The sequence below is a fragment of the Lampris incognitus genome, chromosome 12 (assembly GCF_029633865.1).
Source record: "Lampris incognitus isolate fLamInc1 chromosome 12, fLamInc1.hap2, whole genome shotgun sequence".
Taxonomy (NCBI): Eukaryota; Metazoa; Chordata; class Actinopteri; order Lampriformes; family Lampridae; genus Lampris; species Lampris incognitus.
The window spans coordinates 8,307,736-8,334,671 of record NC_079222.1 but is presented as its reverse complement, the minus strand read 5'-3'; the positions used below and the strand labels follow the sequence as shown (position 1 = coordinate 8,334,671).

Genomic DNA, 26,936 nt, shown 5'->3' with positions numbered 1-26,936 from the left:
ACTACCCAAAGCTCATGACCATAGATGAGGGTTGGAACGAAGATTGACTGGTGAATTAAGACCTTGGCCCTCCGGTTCAGCTCCCTCTTCACCACAACGGTCCGGTACAACGTCCACATTACTGCTGATGCTGCACCAATCTGCCTGTCAATCTCCATCTGTCAGTGTGTCCATATTCAAATTATTAATCAAAACTCACCTCTTCAGAATTGCTTTTAATGTGTGATTAACGTTGTCTGTTTTATGCTTTTTGTGTGTTGCTTTTATGTTTATTTTAACATATCTAACGCGTCTTTGAGTATTTTAAAAAGCTCTGTACAAATAAAATGTATCATTGCTATTATTACCACTGACTATCCCTGTATCAAAGTGGCTACAATCTTGAACATAGGCCATACACTGTCCAGCCTTATACTAGGTTTTGACCTAGTCTTGTTAGAGATTGCGCCTCAGTGTTTGAAATTGGGAAGTATGTTCAGAGACCAGCTAAAAGATACCCCGTCCATTTAGAGACTATTGAGGCTCCCACTGATAATACTGAATCATGTGACCTTCCATGAGCAACAGCTGCCATGTATACCCAAGCAAAAGTTGTGTAAAATGTCCTTCAGAAATCCAGGAAAAGGTTTTCCTAAAAAGAGTGGAAACCGTGAATGAACATTTACCATGACTTGTTATCGTCATTATGTCTGTACATCGTAGGTTGTCGGGAGTGAAGAGCGCAGGCGGACCTTAACCCCTCTCGCCCTGAGGGAACGCTACAGTGCGCTGAATGAGCCAGTTGTGGGTGAGTATCTACATGCCTGACCTACAGCCCTCTCCCTCCACATATGTACCGAGGAGATGGGCCCTGAATGTTGCATTGCCCTTCTACCCATGCCCCCCCCCTCTTACTTGACGCTCTCTATTTCATACTGTCTCTGTCTCTCTCCTGCACAAGCATGGCACAAAGACTGAGCCTTGGATGCAAAGCGCTGCTCTATTACATGCCCCAGAGCCCTTTGCAGTGCATTTAAACAAAAATTATATTGAATGTGTGGCCAAAGATGAGCAGCAGTCCCCATGATAACCCAGAAAATGGCTCCATGGCAAATGGCAAATTGGCCCTTTCTATTCCGGACTGTCCTGGTAGCCATGACAACTGACGTTTGACCTATGTGATTGGTTTTGCATGGCGCTGGTTTCTCCACTGCGATTTCCATTGGCATGGCAGTAGATATTGTTAGCATTTGACTCTAGCTTAGCACTGAGAATGGGCAGGACCTCGCAGTGGAGCTAGACAGAGGAGCCCTCCAGTTGGCCTGTTGTAAATGAGCGGAGTCAAGAAGGGTTGTTCTGATTGGTTTAAATGGTGATGACAGTGGCGGGGGGGGGGAAGCAAGGCCTTTTCTGTCTATCAATTACACAGCGCTGCTACATTGCACTTCAGTCCCTCTTTAGTTACTAATTAATACTATTTTAGTTGATGGGACTAGCATCTGAATGATACTCTACTTACCTGTCTACCCCCGATTCTAATTTACCTCACCCTTATGGTCTGCTAACCCTAAAAATCGTATGGACAAAAACGTTATGGTTAATGTTTATTCCCTTCAACAGAACAGTGATTTTGTCGAGGTAAGTATTGTTATTAACTCCTTTAAAAGCAAGTCAAAGTCAGCTAAAATTTATGCATAATCTGTTTTTTACCAGAGAAGCTATTCATAATGTTTCACAGTGCAAAGAAAGGGAAAAAAATTTTAATCTTCCAGTTCCCAACAGATCTAAAAGCCACTAAATGAAGTCACTTACAGCTCTGCCATACTATATCTTCTCAAATTAAATGACCTTGTAAATCCCACAGAAAAAGGCCAAACAGGCCATGTTATCTTCTATGATATTCAATATCCCTCAGAACTCTTGCTTGCAGACTTCATAAAATAGTGTTGGGGGGGGGGGGGGTAATCCAGTACATTTGAGTGGACAATATGTTGTGAGAACGTTGAGCTTTTTTTATTTGTGACATTTTTCAATCATCTTGGTGCAACACCTCTTGTGTGCTGCTGAGCTCATTGTGATTTTTCTGTAGCCACAGTGAATGCCATGGAGCGGGCAGAGCTCAAGATCAACATCATATCCGAGCAGCTGGGTCTGAGCTGGGCAGGTCAGTTTTCAAAATAAGAGGTGTAAACTCTTTGTACGTATAAACTGTGGGTTTTGGAAAATAATGTTAAAAGCCTTTAAAGTCATAGGTGCGGATAAGGTAGTCTTTCATTTCTACCTGCCTGTCTGTCTGTCTTTCAGAGTTGGCAAGGGAGCTTCAGTTTGGTGTGGATGACATTAATCGGATCCGTGTCGAGAACCCAAACTCCCTGCTGGACCAGAGCTCTGCGCTGCTCAACCTTTGGGCCAGCAGAGAGGGCAAGAGAGCCAAAAGTAAGTCCACTGGTGGTCTTCAAGTTCAAGTTTCACTGTATTGTCACATACATATAAAAAGTACCATGTACCTTCAGATGCATGTACCCTGGCTCTGTCAGCCCTTAAAACTCTGTGTTGTTTATTTTCCATTTCCCAACCCCGCCTCAACAACATGGCGCTGTGTTACCATGGCTACCCCCTGAGCCCTTAAAGTGAGCGCGTCAACTTAATACAAACATTAAGCTATGGTGAATTATGTCAATAAGTCCCACTACACATGTCTCCCCAGACTTCACCATAACAGGAAGAGTTAAGGTGGCGTGGGCTGGATGGCCCGGCCGGAACGGTTCTGCGGAACGGGAGTGGGGGCTGGGGCTTCCGCTGGAGGGGCCTTAGGGACCCTGTGGCAGCGTGGGGGGTAGGGTAGGAAGTGGAGGAGCCTTGGGGACTGTGTTGGAGGGTGGGGGCCGGGTAGAAGGGCACCCACGCCGTGGGGGCTGGGCCACTCTAACAGGTCGGTCCAAGTCCAGGTGAGCCGGTTTTAGGCGATCCACAGAAATGCGCTCCGGCGTGCCACCGATGTCCATGACGAAGTGCTTGTTCCCTGTCTCCAGGACCCGGAACGGGCCATCGTGGGTAGGCTGCTGCAGTGGGCATCGTGGCTGATGAAAATGTATTCTGCCGACTGCAGACTTGTGCGGACGTGAGACTATGGGAGGCAGTGTTGCAAAGTGGGGACCGATGTGAAAACTCTGGCATTATCCAGAAGTGTGGTCCGTTAGCGGGCTGCAGACCAGTGAGCCATGGTGTTGAAGACGGAATCCTCTGGGACCCGCAGCAGCTGGCTGTCAACCAGTTCAGTGGATGAGGACTGGATGTCCTCCTTAGGGGTGGACCTGATGCCCAGCATGACCCACGGGAGCCTGTCAGCCCAGCTGCTGTCCTCGAGCCTGGCCCAAAGAGCATCCTCCATAGAACAATGAAGCCGCTCACACAACCCATTGGCCTGTTGTGGTATGCGGTGGTGTGGTGGAGCTTCACCCCTATGCTCTCTGCGACTGCGTTCCAGAGCTCAGGCGTAGACTGTGAGCCCCAGTCAGAGGAGAGATCAGATGGGGTGCCAAACTTCCCAACCCAGGTCCCGATGAATGCCCGGGCTACCTCGGTGGATGTCGTCGACGACAGTGGGACGGCTTCCAGCCATCGAGTGGTCCCGTCCACCTTTGTGAGGACGTAAGTAAAACCATGAGGGGGGGCTTGGGGCCCACCAGGTCCACGTTTACGTGTTTGAAGAGGCTTTGGTGTAGCAGTGCACGCCACGTAGGTGTCAGCCCAGTCTCTCATGTCTTTTTTGAGCCGATGCCTGATGAACTTGGCCACCAGCAGTCTTTGAGATGGCTTTTTGCCCAGCTGGGAGAGGCCATCGACAGCGTCGAAAATACACTACCTCCATCCAGTGGGAATGACGGGCCAGGGCTGACCCGTGGAGACGTTGCACGGGACCGTGGTACCAGCATCGTCGAAAGCCACGTCCTCTAACTGCGGCCCTGTGACAGCCGTCCTGAAAGCCTGCACGTCCAGGCCAGTGACCTGGTCAGCTGCCTTGCGGGCTTAGTCAAGTCCCAAGTGGACAGACCCTTCAATGGCCTGGGAGAGGCAGTTAGCTATGAGGTCGGTCTTGCCAGCAAAATGCTGTACGTCCGTGGTGGACTCCGACATGTAGGAGAGCTGTCACTGACCATGGCTCAGCCACCTTGGCTATGGCAAACATCAGTGGTTTGTGGTACATAAAAGGACATGAACTGGCGGGCCTCCAGCGGGGAACAAAAGTGTCGAATGGCGAGGTAGAGGGGGCGTCGCTGGGGTGTAACTGTCTGCTGAAGAAAGCGCCAAGCACCGTTCACCCACTACTCGTTCATTGCCCCAACGCCATAATCTGAGAGAGCTGGCGTTGGATCAGCTGGGGGGAGCCTGGTCAGCTGCGTCCGGTGGGCCCAGGGACGGACCATGGCCCTGCTGGAGCTGCGCCCGAGAAGGAAACACCGAGGGCGGTCTGACAGGACGCGGAAGCGGGGCAGGCTAAGCTAACTGCTAGCCCATGCAGACGGGTTGTTGGGAATTTTTGATGTGTTTTTCTCTTTTGTGTCATACTACTGTTGGCTGGGGGAGACAGATCGAAAGTGAATCTCAGTCAGATAAAAGTCACGTCAAATGTGATGTGTAGATCAGCCCAAGAGGTAACCCACCCTTCACCTTCATGTCCACCTGTCCGTTTCTCACTCTGTCCCCTTGTCGGTATCTTTGTCATCTCCTTTTACACCCTGTTCCTACCTCATCTTCTCCACCCTTTCATTCTGATCTTCCTCACCACCTGTCTCTGTTTCTTTCTTTTTCTTTATGGTCCTCCTTTCTCGCTACTCCTCTCCTTCTCACTCTGTCTCCCATTCTCCATCCTCATACTCCTCCTCCTCCACCTCTTTTTCAGTGGAGAGCCTGTATGGGGCTCTGAGGAACATCGATCGTGCAGACATCGTCACCTCCTTAGAAGGCCAGGCTCCACAACATCCACACGGGTCCTCAGAGGAGGGGGCCTGTCGTATCGGTGATCGTGACTCCACCCTCCTGTCTCCGAGCATCATCAATGGTAAGACGACGCAGTGCATACACACCTGCATTCACACATATGACATCAGCAGGTATATACGTATGACACTCGAGACTGGAAGGAAGACACGTTTTTACCTGAACACCTGCTATCTTTTTTAAAGATCAAGTCAGATAATGGTGGGGCATCCGGGTAGCATGGCAGTCTATTCCATTGCCTACCAAAATGGGGATCGCCGGTTCGAATCCCTGTTTTACCCCTGGCTTGGTCGGGCGTCCCTACAGACACAATTGGCCGTGTCTGGGGTCGGAAGCCAGACGAGGGTATGTGTCCTGGTCGCTGCACTAGCGCCTCCTCTGGTCAGTCGGGGCTCCTGTTCAGGGTGGAGGGGGAACCGAGGGGAATAGCGTGCTCCTCCCACGCGCTACGTCCCCCTGGCGAAACTCCTCACTGTCAAGTGAAAAGAAGCGGCTGGTAACTCCACATGTACCGGATGAGACTTGTGGTAGTCTGCAGCCCTCCCCGGATGGGCAGAGCGGGTGGAGCAGCAACCAGGGCGGCTCGGAAGAATGGGGTAATTGTCCAAGTACAATTGGGGGGGGAAAAAGATAAGGGGGGGGGGGGGAAATTAGTCAGATAATGGTGAAACTGGGGACTGGTTGGACTGATCGACCGTATTTCACAATGTCATCAATATTGTTTCAAAACACTTAAAGAAAAAAAATATCCAAGTGAGGCAGACAAACTGAATAAACGGACTCAGAGGGCAAATATTGCCGCTTTTTTTGCACAAAACAATGACATTTTTAGTCTGATACAAGATCGAATGACTTGAGAAGATGCCTTTATGCATGCTCAGTAATCCAGGTAAGGAAACCACAGGAAGTTGAATCAGTTCATCTGGACAGAACCTCAACAAAAAATGTAATTACGGACCTCATTAGCAGAAAATAAAAGATTGTGGGTACGTTTCAAGCAAACATGAGGTGACTTGGATAATGAAGTGGTGCATGAAAAATAAGTTCATTGATTAATTGATTTTTTGCTGCTTAATAGAATTAGTAAATGCTCAAGTCAGAGTAATTGTACATTTTGGTAATTACAAAATAGTTTCATCACCTATAATATAAAATCAGACCTTAGTAACTTGAGATCTTGTCACCAGTTGCTTTCCACCTCTGCTGAACTGCCTCCCCGCTCCCCCAGTGTATGGGTAACAGCAATTTCACCTTGTCTCTGTTGCTTCACAAGAGGTCACGGACACAAGGCCACCGCGCCTAGCGCACAAGCTACGTGTTATTAGACCCCCGTTTTTCAGGAGGGGTAAGTTGAAGGGTAATCGGGTTTTGCATGGTGGTTTGCTGCTCATGTTCGTACTGATGATGGTGATGATGATGATGATGATGATGATGCTGTTGATGGATTTCAAATGACCTTTTTAAAAAAAAAATATATATATATATCATGACGGTCTGAGGAATGGTGTGGCTCTCCCACCATAAATCCAGCCGTAGTTGCCAGCATGCGTTTTATCACCACCTCCTGTCCTCTCCTCGGCGGGGGCAAAAGGCACTTTTTGGTTTTTTTTGTTTGTTTTTTCTCCACACCTCATGATTTAGCCCTCAACATGAAGGTTTTCACACAGCTTTTGTATGAGCAATAAGGGCAACACCCTTACGTAGACAGCATTTTGAAAGGGTAATGTCAACCTGACCCAGTGAGCCAACACTTGTGGTCCACACACTACTGCAAAAACATGTAACTGATTTCTTGCTGGGGGTGTTTGAGATTGTCTAGACCGGATTACAGATTAGCAATAACGGTTTTAAATTAAAAGATGTGTGTGTGCGTGCGCGTGCACGTGTGCAATTTGCATGCACCTGTGAGCATGCAGGTGTGTGTGCACATTTTTGTGCACGTTCGTGTGTGTCTGGGATGGATATACTAGTCAAAAGTAGGGTTAGAATGCAGATAGTGTGCTCTGGGCCTTCATACTTGTTTCTCTCCCACTCGCTCTCTATCTTTCTCTCAGTACTTCATTTCTCTCCCTCTGAGAACAAGGCAAAATTTCAGCACTCTGCAAAAGCGATAGACATTGTTGTACCGATGTCGCCGCAGGCCTGGAAATTCTGTCTTCTGCCCAGGGGGCCTCCAACTGTCTGTCTGCCTTTCTGTCTTTCTATCCCGAACCTATGACATGTCATATCTGCTGCCCAGCCGCCCTACTCTCCCCCCTTTTTCCTCCTCCTCTTCCTCCTCACAGCTCTTCCTGTCCGACCTCTGACCTCATATGACCTCATGTTGACCTCTGGGCCTCCTCTCTCCTGTCATCTTATTTTCCCGCGCTCCTCCCTCGTTCAGTCGAGTGGGGACCCTCTCCTCCTCTCTCGATCCAGCTCTCTGTGTGTGTAATACCGTTTGTGCATGTGCATGCTGCATGCTCTGCTGTACAGTAACTCTGTGTGTGTGTGTGTGTGTGTGTGTGTGTGTGTGTGTGTGTGTGTGTGTGTGTGTGTGTGTGTGTGTGTGTGTGTGTGTGTGTTCAGACCTGGACTAACGAGTAGTTGAAAATGTTTCAAATATTTGATGACTCAAACAGGAGCGCTTGATTTACCTTACCTCGCAAGGACTGTGTGCATACAGTTATGTGTTGTGTGTGTGTGGGGGGGGGATTGTAATATATAAGTTGTTATTATTGTGGCTAGTTGTATATTGTGTGCCTGGAGGAGAATGTCAACTAGTAATTCAGAAGTCATTTTCAGGTCAAATTAATGAATCAAATTAAGCTCTTTTGGGTGCTTCAGATATTTGGAAATGTTTTCAGATACTTTATTGTCCTGGTCTGTGTGGACTTGTGTATGGCATCCGGGGTATATGTGTACTTTGGGAGGAAGGGTTGATGTGAGAGATGGGTTACATGAATGAAATAATGACCCTGTACCGAGTTTGCTGTTTTTGATTACATGTGCATAGCATGCTTTCTTTGTACAAAGTTTTCCTTACTATGTAAATTGTCTCTCTGCTCAATCAGTGTTTTAAATCTCGTTTTCAAATACTATTATTGACAAATTGTGATTGTTTTTTCTGTGAATTCAATGGTGTATTTTGATGCTAAGATATAACACATGATCATCTGCATAGCACATAACGTTGTTGGCACAATGCAGCCGTGCAGTGATCTATCCTTCACCTGGGCAAATTAATTGTATTTTTTTTATTATTATTATTATTATATTAGGGGAATAGGAAGGGCATTCATACAATCTCACCACAACACATCTGTATTACTTTATGAAAATGTGTTTTGTCTTGTTGATGTTGACTTATTAACATATGTTAAAGTGTCAAGCATATGTTGTCCCAAGCTTTATATGGTTATGTGTTTGGAAGTAATGTAGTAAGTCCATGTTCCTGGTTTTAGAGATACACCTTTGTCTCCCACCTCGATGTCCGCCTGACTAATTGGCATTTTTCAAAAGTACTGGGCGTCCGTGTGGCATGGCGGTCTATTCCGTTGCCTACCAACACGGGGATCACCGGTTCAAATCCCCGTGTTACCTCCGGCTCGGTCGGGCATCCCTACAGACACAATTGGCCGTGTCTGCTGGGGGGAAGCCGGATGTGGGTATGTGTCCTGGTCGCTGCACTGCGCCTCCTCTGGTCGGTTGGGGTACCTGTTCAGGGGGGAGGGGGAACCGGGGGGAATAGCGTGATCCTCCCACTCGCTACGTCCCCCTGGCAAAACTCCTCACTGTCTGGTGAAAAGAAGGGGCTGGTGACTCCACATGTATGGGAGGAGGCATGTGGTAGTCTGCAGCCCTCCCCGGATCGGCAGAGGAGGTGGAGCAGCGACTGGGGCAGCTCAGAAGAGTGGGGTAATTGGCTGGATACAATTGGGGAGAAAAGGGGAGGGGTGTATTTACAGTGCACTGAAACAGCATAGTACCTTACCCATTTACAGTCACTTTAGAGACAGTGTGAGTTAAATGTAAACACATTCAGATACTTATTTGTCAGTTGGACAGACTTGCCCATGTCGGATGACTAAATCATTGCTGTCATTGCATTGTTTGAATGTTATCTGCCAGCAGAGGTGTTGGTCTGTGGTGTGTTTTTGTAGTGCTGTGGAGGTGTGTTGAGAGTATAGATGTGAGTTGTGACCTCACCTGTGAACCAAGTTTGTCTCCGCATCTGTATTTCAGTCTGACTGCAGTATCTGTGTCTTTGTGCGTGTGCGTTGATGCAGTGAGTAATGTGTTGTACTCTGCATTGTGTTGCGTGTTTTTTGTTTTTTTTTTTGTTGTTTTTTTTTTGTGCCATGACAATCTCTGTGAAGTGTGTTTGTGCTTCACCACAGTCTGTGCCTTCCACACTTGTGTGTGTGTGTGTTGGATGTTTAAATCGCAGGAGTGAAGGAAAAGCCTACCCCAGATTCATCTAATCCACTCTATTTCATCTTAATCCTCATTCATCCCGCCCCATTCCCCTTATCCAGGCCCTGTACCATCCCAGAAACACACTGACATGCTTTCCTCATTTGCATAAGCCCTCTAATAGAAAAACTCAGTGTCATAATAGCTGCATTGCCCAAGTCCTGTTAAAGACGTACTGCACCCATTAATACGTACTATTTTTTGCTCCTCTAATGAATTGCAACCTGTATCTCCTCGCAGTGTTGTAGTCGAGTCACTAAGCCTCAAGTCCGAGTCGAGTCTCGAGTCCCCAGTGTTCGAGTCCGAGTCTGAGTCCCCAAAGAAGAGTTCGAGTCAAGTCCAAGTCAAGTCCTCGTTACCTGAGTCCGAGTCATCAAGGTTGAGTCTGAGTCGAGTTCCAAGATGGGCTCCAGTGCTCCACTCTGGCACCATAAAAAAGCTGACATACAAATAAAAAAGTCGACATTAAACAAAAATGACACAGCTTTCACCATTTCAATGGGAGTTTATTTACTTTGTGACACAATAGCCAAACAAATGCACTCGCAAGCATGCGGACACACACCAGTGTTGTAGTCGAGTCACTAAACCTCGAGTCGAGTCTCGAATCCCCAGTGTTCGAGTCCGAATCCAAGTCCAAGTCATCAGTGCTCAAGTCCAAGTCGAGCCTCGAGTCCTGAAAATCAGGACTTGAGTCAGACTCGAGTCCGAGTCCTCGCCTCGAGTACTACAGTACTGTCTCCTCGATATAAGAGGAAACAACTTTTGTTTTGTTTTGTGTGTTGATGCTACAGCAACATAGCCCTCTGTTACACTAAATCCATGCGTACCCAGAACAAGGAAATCCCAGTATTTGATGAGTCTTTTCTTGCATTCAAGTAGAAATACACAGTGCCATTCATAACTCCTAATGGCCACACTTTGGAATAAACTCTGAAAGTATAAGCTCTTACAGCACTTGTTAACAGTAGCAGATGGCTTAAAAGATGAATAACCATCTTATAGGTTGGCAGTACTTGCTAAGTTGATGCTAGCAAAGCCCTGGTTTGCATTGTGGGTGCAGTACTCCTTTAACTTTTCAGTCCCTCCTCGTCATAATCATCAGTACTCACTGATTCAGCAGTTTGTGTGAACAGTGTTGTACTGAAAGAATTGTTGACCTAAAAAATCAACACATTTCATTTTGATTCCCCAATCGGAAGAATGTGTTACACAATGACTACATGTGACTAACTTTTTAGATACTGGTAGTGTTCGTAGCAAAGCTCAGCCAGTCAAGCTGAAAGGTGAAGCCAGTGACAGGGTGATGTTTCCTCATCAGGAGAAATCATGTTGCATTAAATGAATTGGCATTGTACTCCAAATTAATTAGAGATTAATGGGGGTTGTACCCCGAAAAACTTAAAATTTACTTACCAGTAAGGCATATTTGTGTTAACCAAGACTAAGGGCCGGGATTATTAAAATGATGAAAAATTATTTTTTGGTGTTATGAATTTGTTTCTAGGTAGTTATTTACTAAAACTGATCATGTGAACGGGCAGAGCTCAGTTTGTTAGTATGAGTTCAGTTGTGCACTGAAATGAGACCCGAGCCAAAGTAAATGCATCAGGGAAAAATATTTGGTCATGCCAGGGGGTCAAACAAAACATCTTGGGAAAACAGAAAACCTAAAACTGCTTGTGTGTACCACTGTTATAATGCAGGAATTTCTATTTCCTATTCCCGTTTGTTAAAGTCTCCTACCAGAATGTCCCAAAATTCTTACGCAGCAGTTTAACATTTCACACATCAAAACATATTTTTTAGTCCAAAAGTAGTTATTATGGTTGGACACCCCTTGACCTGTCAGCACCTTCACCCTACTCCCCCCTGGTGCTGTCTCAAAGTTTTAAGATCATAATAATAATGAAAATAACAATAATAATACATTTATACACCGCCTTTCAAAACAATGTTACAAGGTGCTTTACAATACCAGATAAAATGGTACACACAGTCAAGATAAAAAAACAAAAACCATAAAGAAACATAAAGCATAAGACCTGATCTGCTATACAGAACGAGGTAAAACAATCAGGATAAAAATCACAATAGCATAATTAAAACATAGAACATTGAATCCAATAAAACAAAGTGCATGATTAAAACAAGTGAAATAAACGTGATAATAGAGAAATGTAAAATTGACCAACAACAGATTTACTCTAAAAAACCTTCCTGTAAAATTAATTTTTAGAAGTGTTTTGCAAGAAGGCGCTGAGTTTGTTAACCTAGTTTCCTCAGTCAGGGAGTTCCACCGTTGTGGGGCTCTAACAGAAAACGCCCGGTCACCTTTTGTAATGAGGCTGGCTGAGGGAGCAGTTAATAAGGTCCTACCTGAGGAGTGCAGGGCACGGCTAGGCTCATGGGGTGTGAGTAAAACCAATCCTATGCCTAACGAAGCATTGCAAGAATGGGAGTGATATGGTCTTGCCTCTTGGAATTTGTTAACAGTCTTCCTGCTGAGTTTTGGATGAGCTGGAGGCGGGAGATGGACTTTTGACAGTTCCCTGAGACAGAAAATGTGTTAATTGTTGCTATGTTCCTGATTTGAAGAAAACGTGACTGTACTACCTTAGTGATTTGTGTGTCAAAACAGAGCTCAGCGTCAAATAATACACCCAAATTATGGGTGTATTGTGCTTGACATTGGCGGACAGGTTCCCAAGATGATTTTTCAGGTTGCTGGTCAGGTTAGGAGGACCGAATAAAAGGACCTCAGATTTGGACTCATTGAGCCGGAGGACGTTTTGTGTCATCCAGCATTTAATATCGGAGCGACAAGCTATAACACAGGAAAAGTTCGTCAGTGTCACTACCGGCAAGCAGGACATAAAGTTGGGTGTCATCTGCATAACAGTGAAAATTAATATTACGATTGCGACTGATCTGACCCAAGGGAAGCATGTAAATGTAAAATAATATTGGCCCAAAATTGACCCCTGGGGAATACCACATGCAAGGGGGGCTGGAGATGAGGAGAATTCTCCCATTACAACAGGGAAAGATCTCTCAGTTAGATAAGATCGGAAACAGGAAGGAGCAGTGTCTTTAATGCCCACATAGTTTTCCGGGTGATTTAAAAGGATGGATAATCGACTGTATCAAAAATAGAACTTAAGTCTAGCAAGATTAAAATTGAACAAGCACCAGAGTCAGTGGCGAGAAGTAAGTTGTTGATAACTCTAATGAGAGCTGTTTCTGTGCTGTGGTGGGCATGGAATCCTTATTGATATTTCTCACAGATGCTACACTTATTCATGTGTGCAGTTAGTTGAGAAGCAGCAGACTTCTCTAAGATTTTAGATAAAAAAGGTAAATTTCAAATTGTTCTAAAATTGCTTAAAACAGGGGGGTCGAGAGTGGGCTTCTTCAGGAGAGGTCCAACTATTGTATGTTTAAAACTAGATGGGGGAAAAATGGTAGACAGAGCAGTTGATCTACTACTACTTCTTCTACTACTACTACTACTATTACTACTATTACTCCTACTTTTGGCTGCTCCCGTTAGGGGTCACCACAACGGATCATCCATTTCCATCTCTTCCTGTCCTCTGCATCTTCCTCTGTCACGCCAGCCACCTGCATGTCCTCCCTCACCCCATCCATAAAATACCTTTGTTGCCTTCCTCTTTTACTCTTCCCTAGCAGCTCCATATTCAGCATCCTTCTCCCAATATACCCAGCACCTCTTCTCCACACATGTCCAAACCATCTCAAACTTGCCTGCCTTGCTTTGTCTCCATCCAACCTGAGCTGCCCCTCTAATGTACTCACTCCTAATCCTGTCCTTCTTTGTCACCCACAATTAAAATCTTAGCATCTTCAACTCCAGCTTCACCTCCTGTCTTTTCGTCAGTGCCACTGTCTCCAAACCATACAGCATAGCTGGTCTCACTACCATCTTGTAAACCTTCCCTTTAACTCTTGCTGGTACCCTTTTGTCGCAAATCACTCCTGACACTCTTTTCCACCCACTCCACCCTGCCTGCACTCTCTTCTTCACCTCTGTTCCACACTCCCCATTACTTTGGGCAGTTGACCCCAAGTATTTAAACTTAGGCGCCTTCATCACCTCTACTCCTTGCATCCTCAACATTCTGCTGTCCTCCCTCTCATTCATGCATAGGTATTCCGTCTTGCTCCTGCTGACTTTCATTCCTCTTCTCTCCAGTGTATACCTCCACCTCTCCAGGCTCTCCTCAACCTGCACCTTATTCTCACTACGGATCAGAATGTCATCTGCGAACACCATAGCGCACAGAGACTCCCGCCTGATCTCATCCGTCAACATGTCCATCACCATAGCAAACAAGAAAGGGGTTCAAGCCGATCCTTGATGTAATCCCACCTCCAAATTGAACCCATCTGTCATTCCAACCACACACCTCACCACTGTCACACTGCCCTCATACAAATACATATCCTGCACCATTCTTACATTCTTCCCTGCCACTCCCAACTTTCTCATACAATATCACACCTCCTCTCTCGGCACCCTGTCGTATGCTTTCTCTAAATCCACAAAGACACAATGTAACTCCTTCTGTCCTTCTCTATACTTCTCCATCAACACTCTCAAAGCAAACATCGCATCTGTGGTGCTCTTTCACGGTATGAAACCAAAGTGCTACTCGCTAATCATCACCTCTCCTCTTCAGCTAGCTTCCAATACTCTTTCCCATATCTTCATGCTGTGGCTGATCAGCTTTATACCTCTGTAGTTGCTACAGCTCTGCATATCACTCTTACTGTTGATAATTGGTTCCAGTATGCTTCTTCTCCACTCCTAAGGCATCCTCTCACTTTCCAAGATTGTGTTAAACAATCTAGTTAAAAACCTCACTGCCATCTCTCCTAAACACCTCCATGCCTCCACAGGTATGTCATCTGGACCAACCACAATTCCAGTCTTCATCCTCTTCATTTTTATTCTCTTCCTCTCATTTTCTTCATTTATCAGCCCCTAAAATACTCCTTCCACCTTCTCAACACACTCTCGTCGCTTGTCAGCACATTTCCATTTCTACTCTTTATCGCCCTAACCTGCTGCACATCCTTCCCAGCTCGGTCCCTCTGTTTAGCCAATCAGTACAAATCCTTTTCTCCTTCCTTAGTGTCTAACCTCTCATACAACTCGCCATACGCCTTTTCCTTTGACTTTACCACCTCTCTCTTCACTTTACGCTGCATCTCCTTGTACTCCTGTCGACTTTCTTCATCTCTCTGACTATCCCACTTCTTTGCCAACCTCTTCCCCTGTATAGTCTCTTTTACTTCATCGTTCCACCACCAGATCTCCTTGTCTTCCTTTTTCTGGCCAGATGACACACCAAGTACCTTTCTAGCTGTCTCCCTCACTATTTCTGCCGTGCCTGCCCAGCAATTCAGCAACTCTTCACTACCACCGAGTGCCTGTCTTAACTCCTGCCTGAACTCCACACAATAGTCTTCCTTTTTCAACTTCCACCATTTGATCCTTGGCTCTGCCTTCGCTCTCTTCCTTTTCTTGGTCTCCAAAGTCATCCTACAGACCACCAGCCGATGCTGCCTTGCTACAGTCTCCTCTGTCACCACCTTGCAGTCTCAAATCCCTTTCAGATCGCGCCTCTTACATAAGATATAGTCTGCCTGTGTGTACTTTCCTCCACTATTATACGTCACCTTGTGTTCCTCCCTCTTCTTGAACTGTGCATTCACCACAGACATTTCCATCCTTTTCACAAAATCTACCAACATCTGTCTTTCCAAATTCCTCTCCTTGACACCATGCCTACCCATCACTTACTTGCCTTCGCCAACATGTCCATTGAAGTCCACTCCAATCACCACTCTCTCCTCATTGGGTACCCTCTCCACCACTTCATCCAACTCACTCCAGAATTCTTCTTTCTCTTCCATCTCACACCCAACTTGCAGGGCATATGTGCTGATAACATTCATCAACACCTTCGATTTCCAGTTTCATACTCATCACTCTGTCCAACACTCGCTTCACCTCCAACACAATCTTGACATACTGTTCCTTCAGAATTATCCCTACCCCATTTCTCCCCCCATTCGCACCATGGTAGAAGAATTTGAACCCACCTCCGATGCTCCTGGCCTTACTCCCCTTCCACCCAGTCTCTTGCACACACCGTATATCTACCTTCCTTCTCTTCATCATATCAGCCAGCTCTCTCCCTTTACCAGTCAAAGTTCCAACTTTCACCTCCACACTATTACCCTTCCTCCTCTCCCGCTGCCTCTGGACATGCCTTCCCCCTCTCCTTCTCTTCACCCAATGTTAGCATAGTTTCCACCGGCACCCTGCTGGCCAACAGTACCGGTGGTGGTCGTTGGTAACCCGGTCAAGAGTGATCCCATGTGGAAATCTGATTTATGATCCACATATTTGATTTGGCTGAAGTTTTGCGCCGGATGCCCTTCCTGACGCAACCCCCCCTCCCCTAAAAATGCACTGGCTTGTGCATCCTCAGTAGCTGGGTTTGTGCATCCTCAGTGGCTGGGTTAGACAGAGAGCAGTTGATAATGGAGAGAATTTGTAGGCCGACTGTCTGAAATACCTCTTTCAAAAACCTAGTGTGGATAGAGTCTTATTGATAAGTGGAATACTTTAAGTCAGAGATTAACCCTTCTGAGTCCAACAGAGAAATTAGTTTAAAATGAGTCAAAGTGGCGGAGGGTTCAGTGCAGATGGGGAGATTTCTCATCACAGGTGTAACGTGGAGCCTGAAGTCATCTATTTTATTAATGAACTGGTGGAGGAACTGCTCACATTTTTCAATGGGTGCTTCCAAAAGTTGGCTAGGAGGGGAGCTAAGCACTGAATTTATTGCTTGAAATAAAACCCTGGGGTTTTGGCAGCTACCAGCAATCAAGTTGAAGAAGTAGGAATGCCTTGCTCACTGAACTGCATTCCGATAAGCCAGCATCAAACTTTTCAGTATATCACAAAAAACTGTAAGTTGTTTTAATTGTCTTAATTTTCATTGTCTTAAAGTCTTAATTTACACTGCTATTTGATATATGCAGTGTAATGATCTCAAATGTTTGCAGAGAATGTCTGTAAATATTTGAAATGTTTTATACGTTAATAATAATCATTATTTTGCAATATTTTAAATTTTATCAACTAATGGTTAAACTATTCATTGAATATTTAACCATATCCAACCTGGAAAGAAAGAGTAAACTGAAAAACTAAAAATTCATAAAAAATTAACCCAACAAGTCATCCAGACAGAGAGAAACTCTACATCTTGATGTAAACAAAGTACGTTATTGCAACATAGATATGGATATTGATATTGCAGTGGATGTTGAATAAATAAAATGTAACTTTTGGTTTATATTGAGACATTTGATATTCCCCTACGTAAGTAACTAGTAGTAATAAAAGTTATTAATACCTACTTGGTTGTCATGTGTGGCAGTTGTTTGACTGTATTCCTACGAGCCACACGGCCCAAGTGCTTTGCTTTGCTTTCTCTGCTAATACAGTGACTTCAGTGACACTTGTCTTGGGGTTGTAGCCTCAAAGAAAATGTGTAATTCCTTCAGATTACCCAAAAAGTTGTCAGTGATTGTTCATTCATTATAGTTTTTGATTGTCAATCCCAACCCACATCATCTGTGTGACCTTAAAAATGAACCATTCTCTTAGGCGTTTACTTGTTAATATCAGTACATTACATAGTTTGATGCAGGTCAGAAATAAACTTCTTTAGGTATTTGTTAATATAGCCGACATGTCTTGATGCGTGCTCAATAATCAACGTAAGAAAATCAAAGAAGGTTGAATCAGTTCATCTGGATACAACGTTTGACAGATACGTCTCATCACTCAATTAAGTGACCTCTTCAGTCTAAACTGACCGCAGGTGTCCCCACCCTTATAAACAATACAGTGGCTAACGACCGAAACCAATGACCAGTTTCATATGCAAATATGGGTGTGACCTTTAACTAGAGTTTCAAAGGCCATGTGTACTATTTACAGAGGATTGGGGAATACGTAGTTGCAATCACAGCATTGGAAGATGACGGCAGATGTATAACGACCGAAACCAATGACCAGTTTCCTCATCAAATATGGGTGTGGCCATTAACTAGAGTTTTGATGGCCATGTGCACTATTTACAGAGGATTTGGGAATAGTTGCAATCGCAGCATTGTAATATGACGAAAGATGCACTCTTAGCAGCCCCACCCATCCCCACAACATGTCAGGCCAGGACTCCGCAGTCTACACCCATCTACAGGCCAGTGGCCACACTTTCAGGGATGAGGATGTGCATACCCTTGATAGGGAGGAACGGTGGTTTGAAACAGGAGTCAAAGAGGCCATCTATGTTAAGAGGGAACGACCATCCCTGAACCGGGGGGGGGGGGTCCTAAGAGTCCATCTGTCATCATCTTTCAATGCTGTGATTGCAACATTCCCTAATCCACTGTGAATAGTACATTGGGATGTGATAATATTGGGAGAAGGATGCTGAATATGGAGCTGCCAGAGAAGGCAAAGAGGAAGGACAAAGGGGACGTTTTTGCTGATGCTAAATGCCATCCAAGGCATGCAGGAACTGCAACACAGCGGTCATAAGGAAGTTTTCCTGACTGGGCTAAATGTCCTGGCTTTAGGGAAAACATGACTCAAATTCCATGCTTCTTTTCATTCTAGATATTTTCGAGTTTTCTGATTAAATAAATCATATTCATAGCTGACAGACAAAATTGAGTGTTGGCTCTGCGACTGTCTCTTCATGCTTTTTAAATTCAAACATTTCTAATGCAGCAGAGTGATGCACAGTGCCACCACCATGTGACTCTATTTTCAACCACACCCCAATCAAATTTTATTTTTTATATTCGTAGTAGTAGTACAGTAAATATCGTAATTTGGTGCCATTAACAGGCACACAGACACTTTGAGATACTTGAAGAATATGCTAGATTTTGTCTCATATACTTTCTTATCAAGACATCAAGCAGGCAAGCAAATGTTTATTTATATAGCCCTTTTAAAAACATACAGTTGCAAAGTGTTTTTCACTCAATACACAAAATGTGAATAAATACCTAAAATAAATTGAATGAATATAAAAACATGGCATAGGGAGTAACAGACCAAGCTAAAAATGAAACAAAACAGAAGTCAGGGATGGGGGATCTATCAAAAGGCTTTCCTGAAAAGATGGGTTTTTAGAAGCCGCTTAAAACAGTCCAAAGATTCAGCGAATCAAATGGCTTGGGGAAGATTACTCCAGAGGTTTTAGGCTAAACCTGCAAAGGTGCGGTCACCTTTTGTTCTGCAGTTGGAGTGAGGGATGGACACAGGCAGTTTTAAAGTAGTCAGATGTGAGTGAACAGTTGATGATAGAGAGCAGGCTGGGACCTAAGCTGGAGAGGATGGATTTTAAAAACGTTGTTGGAACTATATCACAGGGACTGGAGGAGGGACACATAAGGTCTATATCAGTGTCTGACTGTGTGTTTTTTATTTTGTGTGTGTATGTGTGTGCGCACGTGTGTCTGTGTGTGTGTGTGTGCGCGTGTGCATGGGCGCACAAGCCATGATGCTTGCATGAGAGAATGTGGGTGTTTGGGATGCATACATAAAAACGCATGACTGTAACTTGCAACTACAAAAATGAGTTCGACAGTAACTTGCAGTTTCCTGTGCTGGTTCTGCAAGATGCTGCTGGCCCGACACACTCGACTTGTGACTAGGGTTGGAACGACACTTCAGTCTTGGCGTACGCCACAGCTCGTGATAGCCACTGGAAAAAAGATTTTAAGATCATTTATTTGTGAAGAGTAGTTGGCCTATGTAGCTGACAGCACCTAGCGTCTGATTAGACAAGCCGATTGGTTTTCACCAAGATTCATTTTTTAAAAGACCCAATTTGAAAGATTGTCTGATGCAGATACCCAGGATTGGCCATCAAACACCTGACCTTCAAATGTTTGTGCTTGCATTAAGTAAACTACTATAATCAAGAGAAGGTGGTGAGAAGATGGTCTGTTGATGATGACGTTTCTAGTAAACATACAATTTTTATATACGTTGCTTTTTGTACCATGCCAACCCCTAACAAGTGGCTGCTACAGCTGGTTATTGGGAATACACTATTTTTGGATTATTTTTCTTTAAAGCCAGGTCTTTAAATGTGAAGTATCAAAATTACTTCGAGCCCCTTATAGGTATGTCAAGTTTCAAGATATCCGTTGTATTTGTATTCGTTCCCTCCAAATTCCTTTTTTTTTTCCCGTTTCTGTTATTGTCAGCCATAAATATCTGCAACGTGTAAGCCATTTAGATTTCAAATTGCGGTATCTATAGGTCGTAATAAGCCAAATTGCTATTATAAAATAGTGTGACATCCATTGTAACAGCATTGAAACAGCATTGTCACGGAGAACGCATATTGAATATCGTGCCAACCCCACTTACAACACCTCACACCGGACACGTCTGTCCGTCAAGAAACACAGGGACCTGTCGCAGCCTCACCTTTTTGTGCTCATCAACAGTCTCGCACAAGCCACCCATCACTCTGCAGAATATGGATGACACTCTTACCCCTTTCTTCACTTGCATTGCTGTGTCCCAATGATAGCAATACGAACCGCTTCCTTTGCTTCAAAACCCACAACTGGAAGAAATGTTTCAACAGACTCCTAGTATATCGGCCCGCCGAGTCAGTGGTAGGAAGACAAAGGAAGCCCCGGAGAAATTTTGGGAAAGATAAACTATGTTTTATCTACTTCCAGTGAGAGTCTGGGAATCCCTGAAATGATTGGGCGTACGACAGTCATTTGCACCGAAAGTAGCATAAAACATGTGGGCTGGAGTTGATTGAGGATTGAGTTGGAGTGCTGGTTTGGGATCAGATTGTCTTCTGTCACCACATTGAATGAAACAAATGGTTTGTCGGCAATCCTAGATCAGCTTCCCTACTCTGAAGCACTTAATCAAAACCAACCCCGCTCCCTTTCCTGGTATATTGGGACAGGGCTGAGCCCCACCACTGTTTCCCTTATACATTAGAGAAACAGTCTCCCCATCTTTTCCTCCACTTCCACCCGCTGTGCCTGCGTGGCGTTAGTCTTTCTCTTGTCTTGCCCTTGTCTTCCCTCCAGGTTATGGGCTGGTTCAAGAGGAGCTGTTGTCCCCGGCCTCCATGCAGTACAGCCTGCCCTCTCCGCTGGGCGCCGAGCCCTACTGGCAGGAGGTTTCCAGTCTGGAGTGTGCCCCCATCGCCACCACTGAGGAAGACACGCTGATGGAGATGTCCGACGTGCAAGTGTGGCCGGCGGGGGTCAGCCCCTCGCTGGTGACGGTGGAGGACTCGTCTCTGGAGGGGAGCAGTAGGGCTGACGACTCGGAGGGCACCACGCTCTCCCTACCCTGCAGTCTGGGTCGCCCCAGCAGTGGTGCCAGCGGAGCTAGTGGCTCCATTATGGAGCTGGAGGAGGAGGAGGAGGAAGAGGAGGTGGAAGGGGAGGTGGAGGAGGAGGAGGTGCTGCCGGAGCCAACCACTGTGCTCTCAGAAAGGGACAGGGTGAGGGCTAGTGGTGCCGTTCCAAAGGTCAACCTAAACGGCCAGCTAGGAGGTCAGAGGTCGGACAGGAGGAGGGGGGAGGCCGTGACAACAGGTGGAGGAGGAGGAGGAGGAGGAGGAGCAAAGGGAGGAGGAGGAGGAGGTGTACGGCTGGGTTCAGTGGAAGGGCTTTCTGTTTCTACAGGCCAGCAGGTTTACGCCCAGCTGTGTGAGATGTCAGGACTCAGTCGGGCCGCAGAGCACAATGGAGACAACAGGTATAACCACTGCGACTCACATCTGACAGACTGCGTTCAAAAAAGTGTATTTTGTGCATCTTACAGGGTTCATACGGTCATGAAAACCCTGGAAAAGTTGGTAAATTTGAAAATAGCTTCCAGAGCCTGTTAAACATTTAGAAAATTATGATTTTGGAAAAGTTGAGGAAATCTGACTAAAGCAGCATCAGCTCTGACTGACCTGACTTGACTTGACTTTGACTTAAACAAAAGGATGTAACCACTGTGACGGGATGTTAAAATTTCCATTGTGTGTGTGCATGCTGCTGCATGATGTTTCAACAGTTTGTCTCACTGTATTTACATGCACCTCCACTGGCTAGCTTGTCAACAGTTGCCGGGCAAGTGCAGTTCAAAGTTACTAGCTTCAACTGGCCAAGTACAACATATTGCTTGCAGAATTTGTTGAGTAGTGTGACTCATATACAGTATATAGACATGTAGACCTGGGCCTGCGGGTAGAGTAGTGGTCTATTCCGTTGCCTACCAACACAGTGATCGACGTTTCGAATCGCCGGCTTGGTCGGGTGTCCCTACAGACACAATTGTCTTGGTTGCTGCACTAGCGCCTCCTCTGGTCGGTCGGGGCACCTGTTCAGGGGGGAGGGGGAACTGGGGGGGGGGATAGCGTGATCCTCCCGCGCGCTACGTCCCCCTGGTGAAACTCCTCACTGTCAGGTGAAAAGAAGCGGCTGGCGACTCCACGTTTATCGGAGGAGACGTGGTGGTCTGCAGCCCCTTCCCCGATTGGCGGAGGGGGTGGAGCAGCGGCCGGGACCGCTCGGCGGAAGAGTGGGTTAATTGGCCGGATACAGTTGGGGAGGAAAATAAAGGAGGGGCCGGGGAGGGGGAATATAGACCTACGTCAAAATTATATAGTGTTAAAGCACACATATTCTGTGACAACTCTAAGAATATTTTCTTTTGGTCATGGGAATTAAGGTCAAAGCCATGGAAACGTCCGCAAGAACCACCGATGAAAAATCACATGAACTCTGCTCTTGTAATCATTACTCAACCAACCAAGCAGTACTGAACCAACTGTTGAGTCCATGATACCCCACCTCTTTTGTTTTCCCCTCTAGTGTCCCATTGTCCTATCTCTCCCTCACACGTTTTCGTCCACTTTCCAGAGTTGTTGGCGGTGGAGCTTTCCAACCCTACTTGCCGGACAAGGACTCGCTGCAGGGCTGGGTGGGCTCACAGGCCAGGGGGTCATCCGGACGGGACGGCAGTGTGCCAGGCTTACGCGTGGCCCAGGAGGCCCTGCTGACTCCGGTGTGTGACACGGGTTACTCTCATGTGCTGCGTGGGCGCCTCCTGCAGGGCACACAGCCCTTTGACAAGGGGCTAGGCTTCTCTCACCAGGAGGCGGGGCTACGTGCTTGGGAGCAGGAGCAGAAGCGGGGCCAGGTCAGGTTTTTATGCTGACCACCCGCCGCTTCCGGTGCCCAGAGGGGGGGAACTTCCCGTCTTTGCCTGACTTTTTCTGTTCTTTTCGTTCAGTATCAAATTTAAAGCTTTATTTTTCACTACCATCAGCAAAATTCAGTATAACCGAACTAACCATCAGAATTGAACGTTTTGATGATGTCACCGGATATGACCAGAAAAATGTGTTGTGTGGCGTAGCGCAACACATGGAGGAAACTTACCATATTATATCTAATGATTTTTAGTTTCATTTCACGTGCCTGCAAAGCAATTAATTGCAATCTAAATCATCTAATTGTTATTTATATATAAATTGTTTTGCTCTTTTAACACAGAGAGAGGAGAAGGAGGACTATGCTGCTGAGGAGCAGTTTGTCGATGAACACGGCAACATCCTCACTAGGAAGGTGTGTAATCTCATTTTACAGTGAATAATAAGTACATAAACACACACACACCGACAAAAATATTCTCACACAAATTGACAGAAACACACATTAACAGCCATAATGCGATCACGAACACATCCTTACAAACAAAACAAAAAAAGGCAGTGGACCCAAGAAAACAACAGTTCACTGATACCCTAACACACATTACACTAACACACATTACCCTAACACACATTACCCTAACACACATTACCCTAACACACATTACACTAACACACATTACCCTAACACACGTTACACTAACACACATTACCCTTCCACGAAGGGTTGGAAGTTAACATCAGTCACCCGCTATATGATGGTCCAGCTAGTCCTTGGTGGTGGTCACACGCTGGTCTCTTTCTAGTCCAAACTGGTTTAGGTGGTTGACTAGTGAAATCATCCAAAACCGAAACAAAAACATGCCCAAATTTGGTCACCCTGAAGACCATCCTGAGATGATCAAACTAAGATAGTCACCACCGTGATCAGTTTCATATGGTTACACTTTCAACAGTTAATGATGGTAAATAATATTTGTCCACTAAACCAGCTACTTTGGCGGCTATGACTCTGAGATCTGTTTTTATCTTAAAAAGAAACTTGGGAAGAGTTACATTCTGAAATGTTATATCCACCATTTGAAAAATGTAACATGCTCACAAAATGTTTGATTGTAAAGGTGCTTACACATGATTAGCGGTAAAGTCCCTCAGCACTGGCTTAGCCATTGCTTTCCTGTGGAGCAGTGGTGGATGGTGACTCAAAAAATTGGGGACAGGAGGAAAACCAACCCACGGCATCCATGTTATTTTACACTAGTTGGCTAATATCTCTACTTTCTTATGCTCAACAACAAAAAAATTAAGCAGTAAAACAATTGTTTACAAGATTAGCAGTCCCGATCCTCACCTTTGCTGGGTAATCCAAACTGTGGAATGGCTGTGACAACAAATAACCCACAAGATGTTCTTCCCTATCCCACTCTCCACGTCTGCGTCGGTGCCCCTCTGTGACCCTCTCTCACGCTGCAGTTAATTGCCTCGTCAGCAATACGAGCACCACTCTCCACCAAATCCACTCTCACCATTAGCTTAACGGTCTTTCAGGGCTACCACAACAAGCTAATTGTTGCACTGGCTAATGCAACTAGCTAGCTAGCCACTGCTTGACTAAAAAACTTTAATATGAAAAAAGGGAATTTTCAGGGCTACCACAACAAGCTAATTGTTGCACTGGCTAGTGCAACTAGCTAGCTAGCCACTGCTTGACTAAAAAACTTTAATATGGAAAAAAGGGAATTTGGACTCTGCTGAAGAGGGCTAAACTTGATGTAATTTTTTAGTGATGTGTATAAAAGTAGTTCGCAGTTTGCGCATTATAATTTCTTCTCTAATATCAGAATCAAAATCTTCTTTATTGGCTAAGTATGTTCGAACATGCAAGGAATTTGGCTCCGCTTTAGTGGCTCTCAATGTACTTACACAGAATAACAACGCACACATCTTCAGGGATATGTGCATGGGATGACTATGTACAGCTGAAACCGTTTGTGAACTGTAAACAGGAAACTAATGGTGCAAAGGAGTGCTGAGATAAATATTAAAGGGTAAAAAGTTATATATATATATATGATTTGTAGGTACAGTGGTTATTATAGTGTCCCAGGGTTATTGCTGTATAACACCACATAGAAATGTTATCACGAACCCATAATGGAAAGTCGTGCTTGGCGCAATGTCAGCTTTCAGATTGGACTGTCAGGTTTGTGGATTTAGCCACGGTTACTTGATTATAAAAGTTTATACTCTATAGTTATTGGCTGATGTGTAGCAGCCTCGGGTACATTGTGTAGCTACTGTGCTATACTGGCCTACAACGTTATTTTCTTTGTTTCTGCTCCCACTCTCTTCTTCCAATCACACTTCCATGCTGACACTCCTGCTAGATTGCTTGTCGTCTGGGGGAGGTGGTGCACCGATCCCCCCGAGGTTTGTCATGTGTAAGCAGCTTGGAAATTGAAAAAAAAACTTCTACCTTTGTCTGGGAGGACAAATGTTGGATTGGTTTTCTTGGCTGACAATTCTCACACCTTTACTGACTGGATCCACTATAGATCCACTATATACGTAGACTAGATAGCGGAGCCACTGTAGATAGTGGATCTATAGTGGACTAGAACTGCATGCATTTTCCCATGATGGAAATATAATGTTTTGGAACTTGTCTCTTTGGATTTAGATACTAAACCAGAAAGTGTCAGATGAATTCTGGGATGCAGCAGCCTCTGTGGTTGGCCAGTGGACAAAAAAAAAAAAAAAAAAAAGTCAATTTCCTGTCCCTTTCACGTGTAGACGCTACAGTAGTTAACTGGTCCAAGTCTTGTTTCCCTTCCTCCTCCCTCCCTCCTTGCTCCAGGTGGGGGTGGATGTAAGAAAGGGCACTCAGTCAGTGAAGCGCACCAGTCTGCGGAGACTAAAACACTGAAACACACATAACTACCCCAGTCCTCAAGGTACGGGACGCACATCCAGCACTCGCATCCCAGTGCTTGAATGGATGCTAGTAAATGGATCTGTTGGGCTCTGTTAACCAGAGCTTCTTAGTGTGGATGTGGACTACGCTGGTCCTGCTGCCGCTCTGCTCTGTTTCAGCCATGTTTGACGTTTCCAGCGCCAAACTTTAGTAGAGGGAATTTATCATTGGTTAGAATCCAGTTTTATTTTATTTATGCATCTTCTTCTATACTGTACTGTGTCATACAACTCTTTTCCTCTTGCTTTGTTGTTTAGGTTGGGTTTTTGGGGGGGGGCAGTGTTTTTGTTGTTTTTGTTGTTCTTTTGTTTTGTTTTTGTGGGATTTTGTGTTTTTGTTTGTGTTTTGTTGTTTTTTGGGGGGGTTGTTTTGTTTTTTTGTTTTTGTTTTTTTATTTTTTTTGTTAGTTTTTTTGGGGGATATTTTTTTTTTTTTAGTTTTTTGGGGTTTTTTGTTTTGTTTTTGGTTTTGTTTTTTGTTGTTTTTGTTTTTTTGTTTGTTTTTTGTTGTTTTTTGGGGGGGTTGTTTTGTTTTTTTGTTTTTGTTTTTTTAATTTTTTGTTAGTTTTTTGGGGGGATTTTTTTTTATTATTATTTATTTTTTGTTAGTTTTTTGGGGTTTTTTGTTTTGTTTTTGGTTTTGTTTTTTGTTGTTTTTGTTTTTTTGTTTGTTTTTTGTTGTTTTTTGGGGGGGGTTGTTTTGTTTTTTTGTTTTTGTTTTTTTAATTTTTTGTTAGTTTTTTGGGGGATTTTTTGTTTTGTTTTTTGTTTTGTTTTTTGTTGTTTTTGTTTTTTTCCTAACTCTTGCCTTGGCAGGTAATTTATATGAATCAAGTTATTTTTTTGTGCTTATTGTTTTTTAATTGTGTCTCTCTGTGTTCTAGGACAGGACATCCACTGCCAAACAATCCTCCACTAAAACACAACCTGAGCGCAGAGGAAAATGAAAGAAAAAAAAATGATTGCGAGAGAGAAGAAGAAGAAGAAGAAGAAGAGGCCTGAGATAAAGACTAAAGAAGTGCAAACTACAAAATTAAAAACACAAAATCCTCCTCAAGGCGATCATGGAGCACCGCGAGACAGAAAAGGGGAAAAGAGAGGTGTTCCAACTCGTAGTTTTGTAACAATTTTTAAAGAAGAAAAAAAATATCAACTAGACTAGGGCATGGTGATTTTTATACAAAAACATAAATGTCAGAAAAACCAAATAAG

The 26,936-nt window shown here is 44.7% G+C and overlaps 1 protein-coding gene across 1 annotated transcript in view; it reads left to right on the top strand.

Annotated features, from left to right (window-relative positions):
• Positions 1 to 25,677, top strand: part of ank1b (ankyrin 1, erythrocytic b) — a 136,152-nt gene extending 110,475 nt beyond the window's left edge. The window contains exons 35-42 of the mRNA XM_056291193.1: positions 703 to 787; positions 2,069 to 2,143; positions 2,284 to 2,415; positions 4,883 to 5,041; positions 20,626 to 21,304; positions 22,459 to 22,738; positions 23,095 to 23,166; positions 25,609 to 25,677. Coding sequence (XP_056147168.1) covers positions 703 to 787; positions 2,069 to 2,143; positions 2,284 to 2,415; positions 4,883 to 5,041; positions 20,626 to 21,304; positions 22,459 to 22,738; positions 23,095 to 23,166; positions 25,609 to 25,677 — 1,551 coding nt within the window. The remainder of the gene's footprint in view (positions 1 to 702; positions 788 to 2,068; positions 2,144 to 2,283; positions 2,416 to 4,882; positions 5,042 to 20,625; positions 21,305 to 22,458; positions 22,739 to 23,094; positions 23,167 to 25,608) is intronic.
• The last annotated feature ends 1,259 nt before the right edge of the window (positions 25,678 to 26,936 follow it).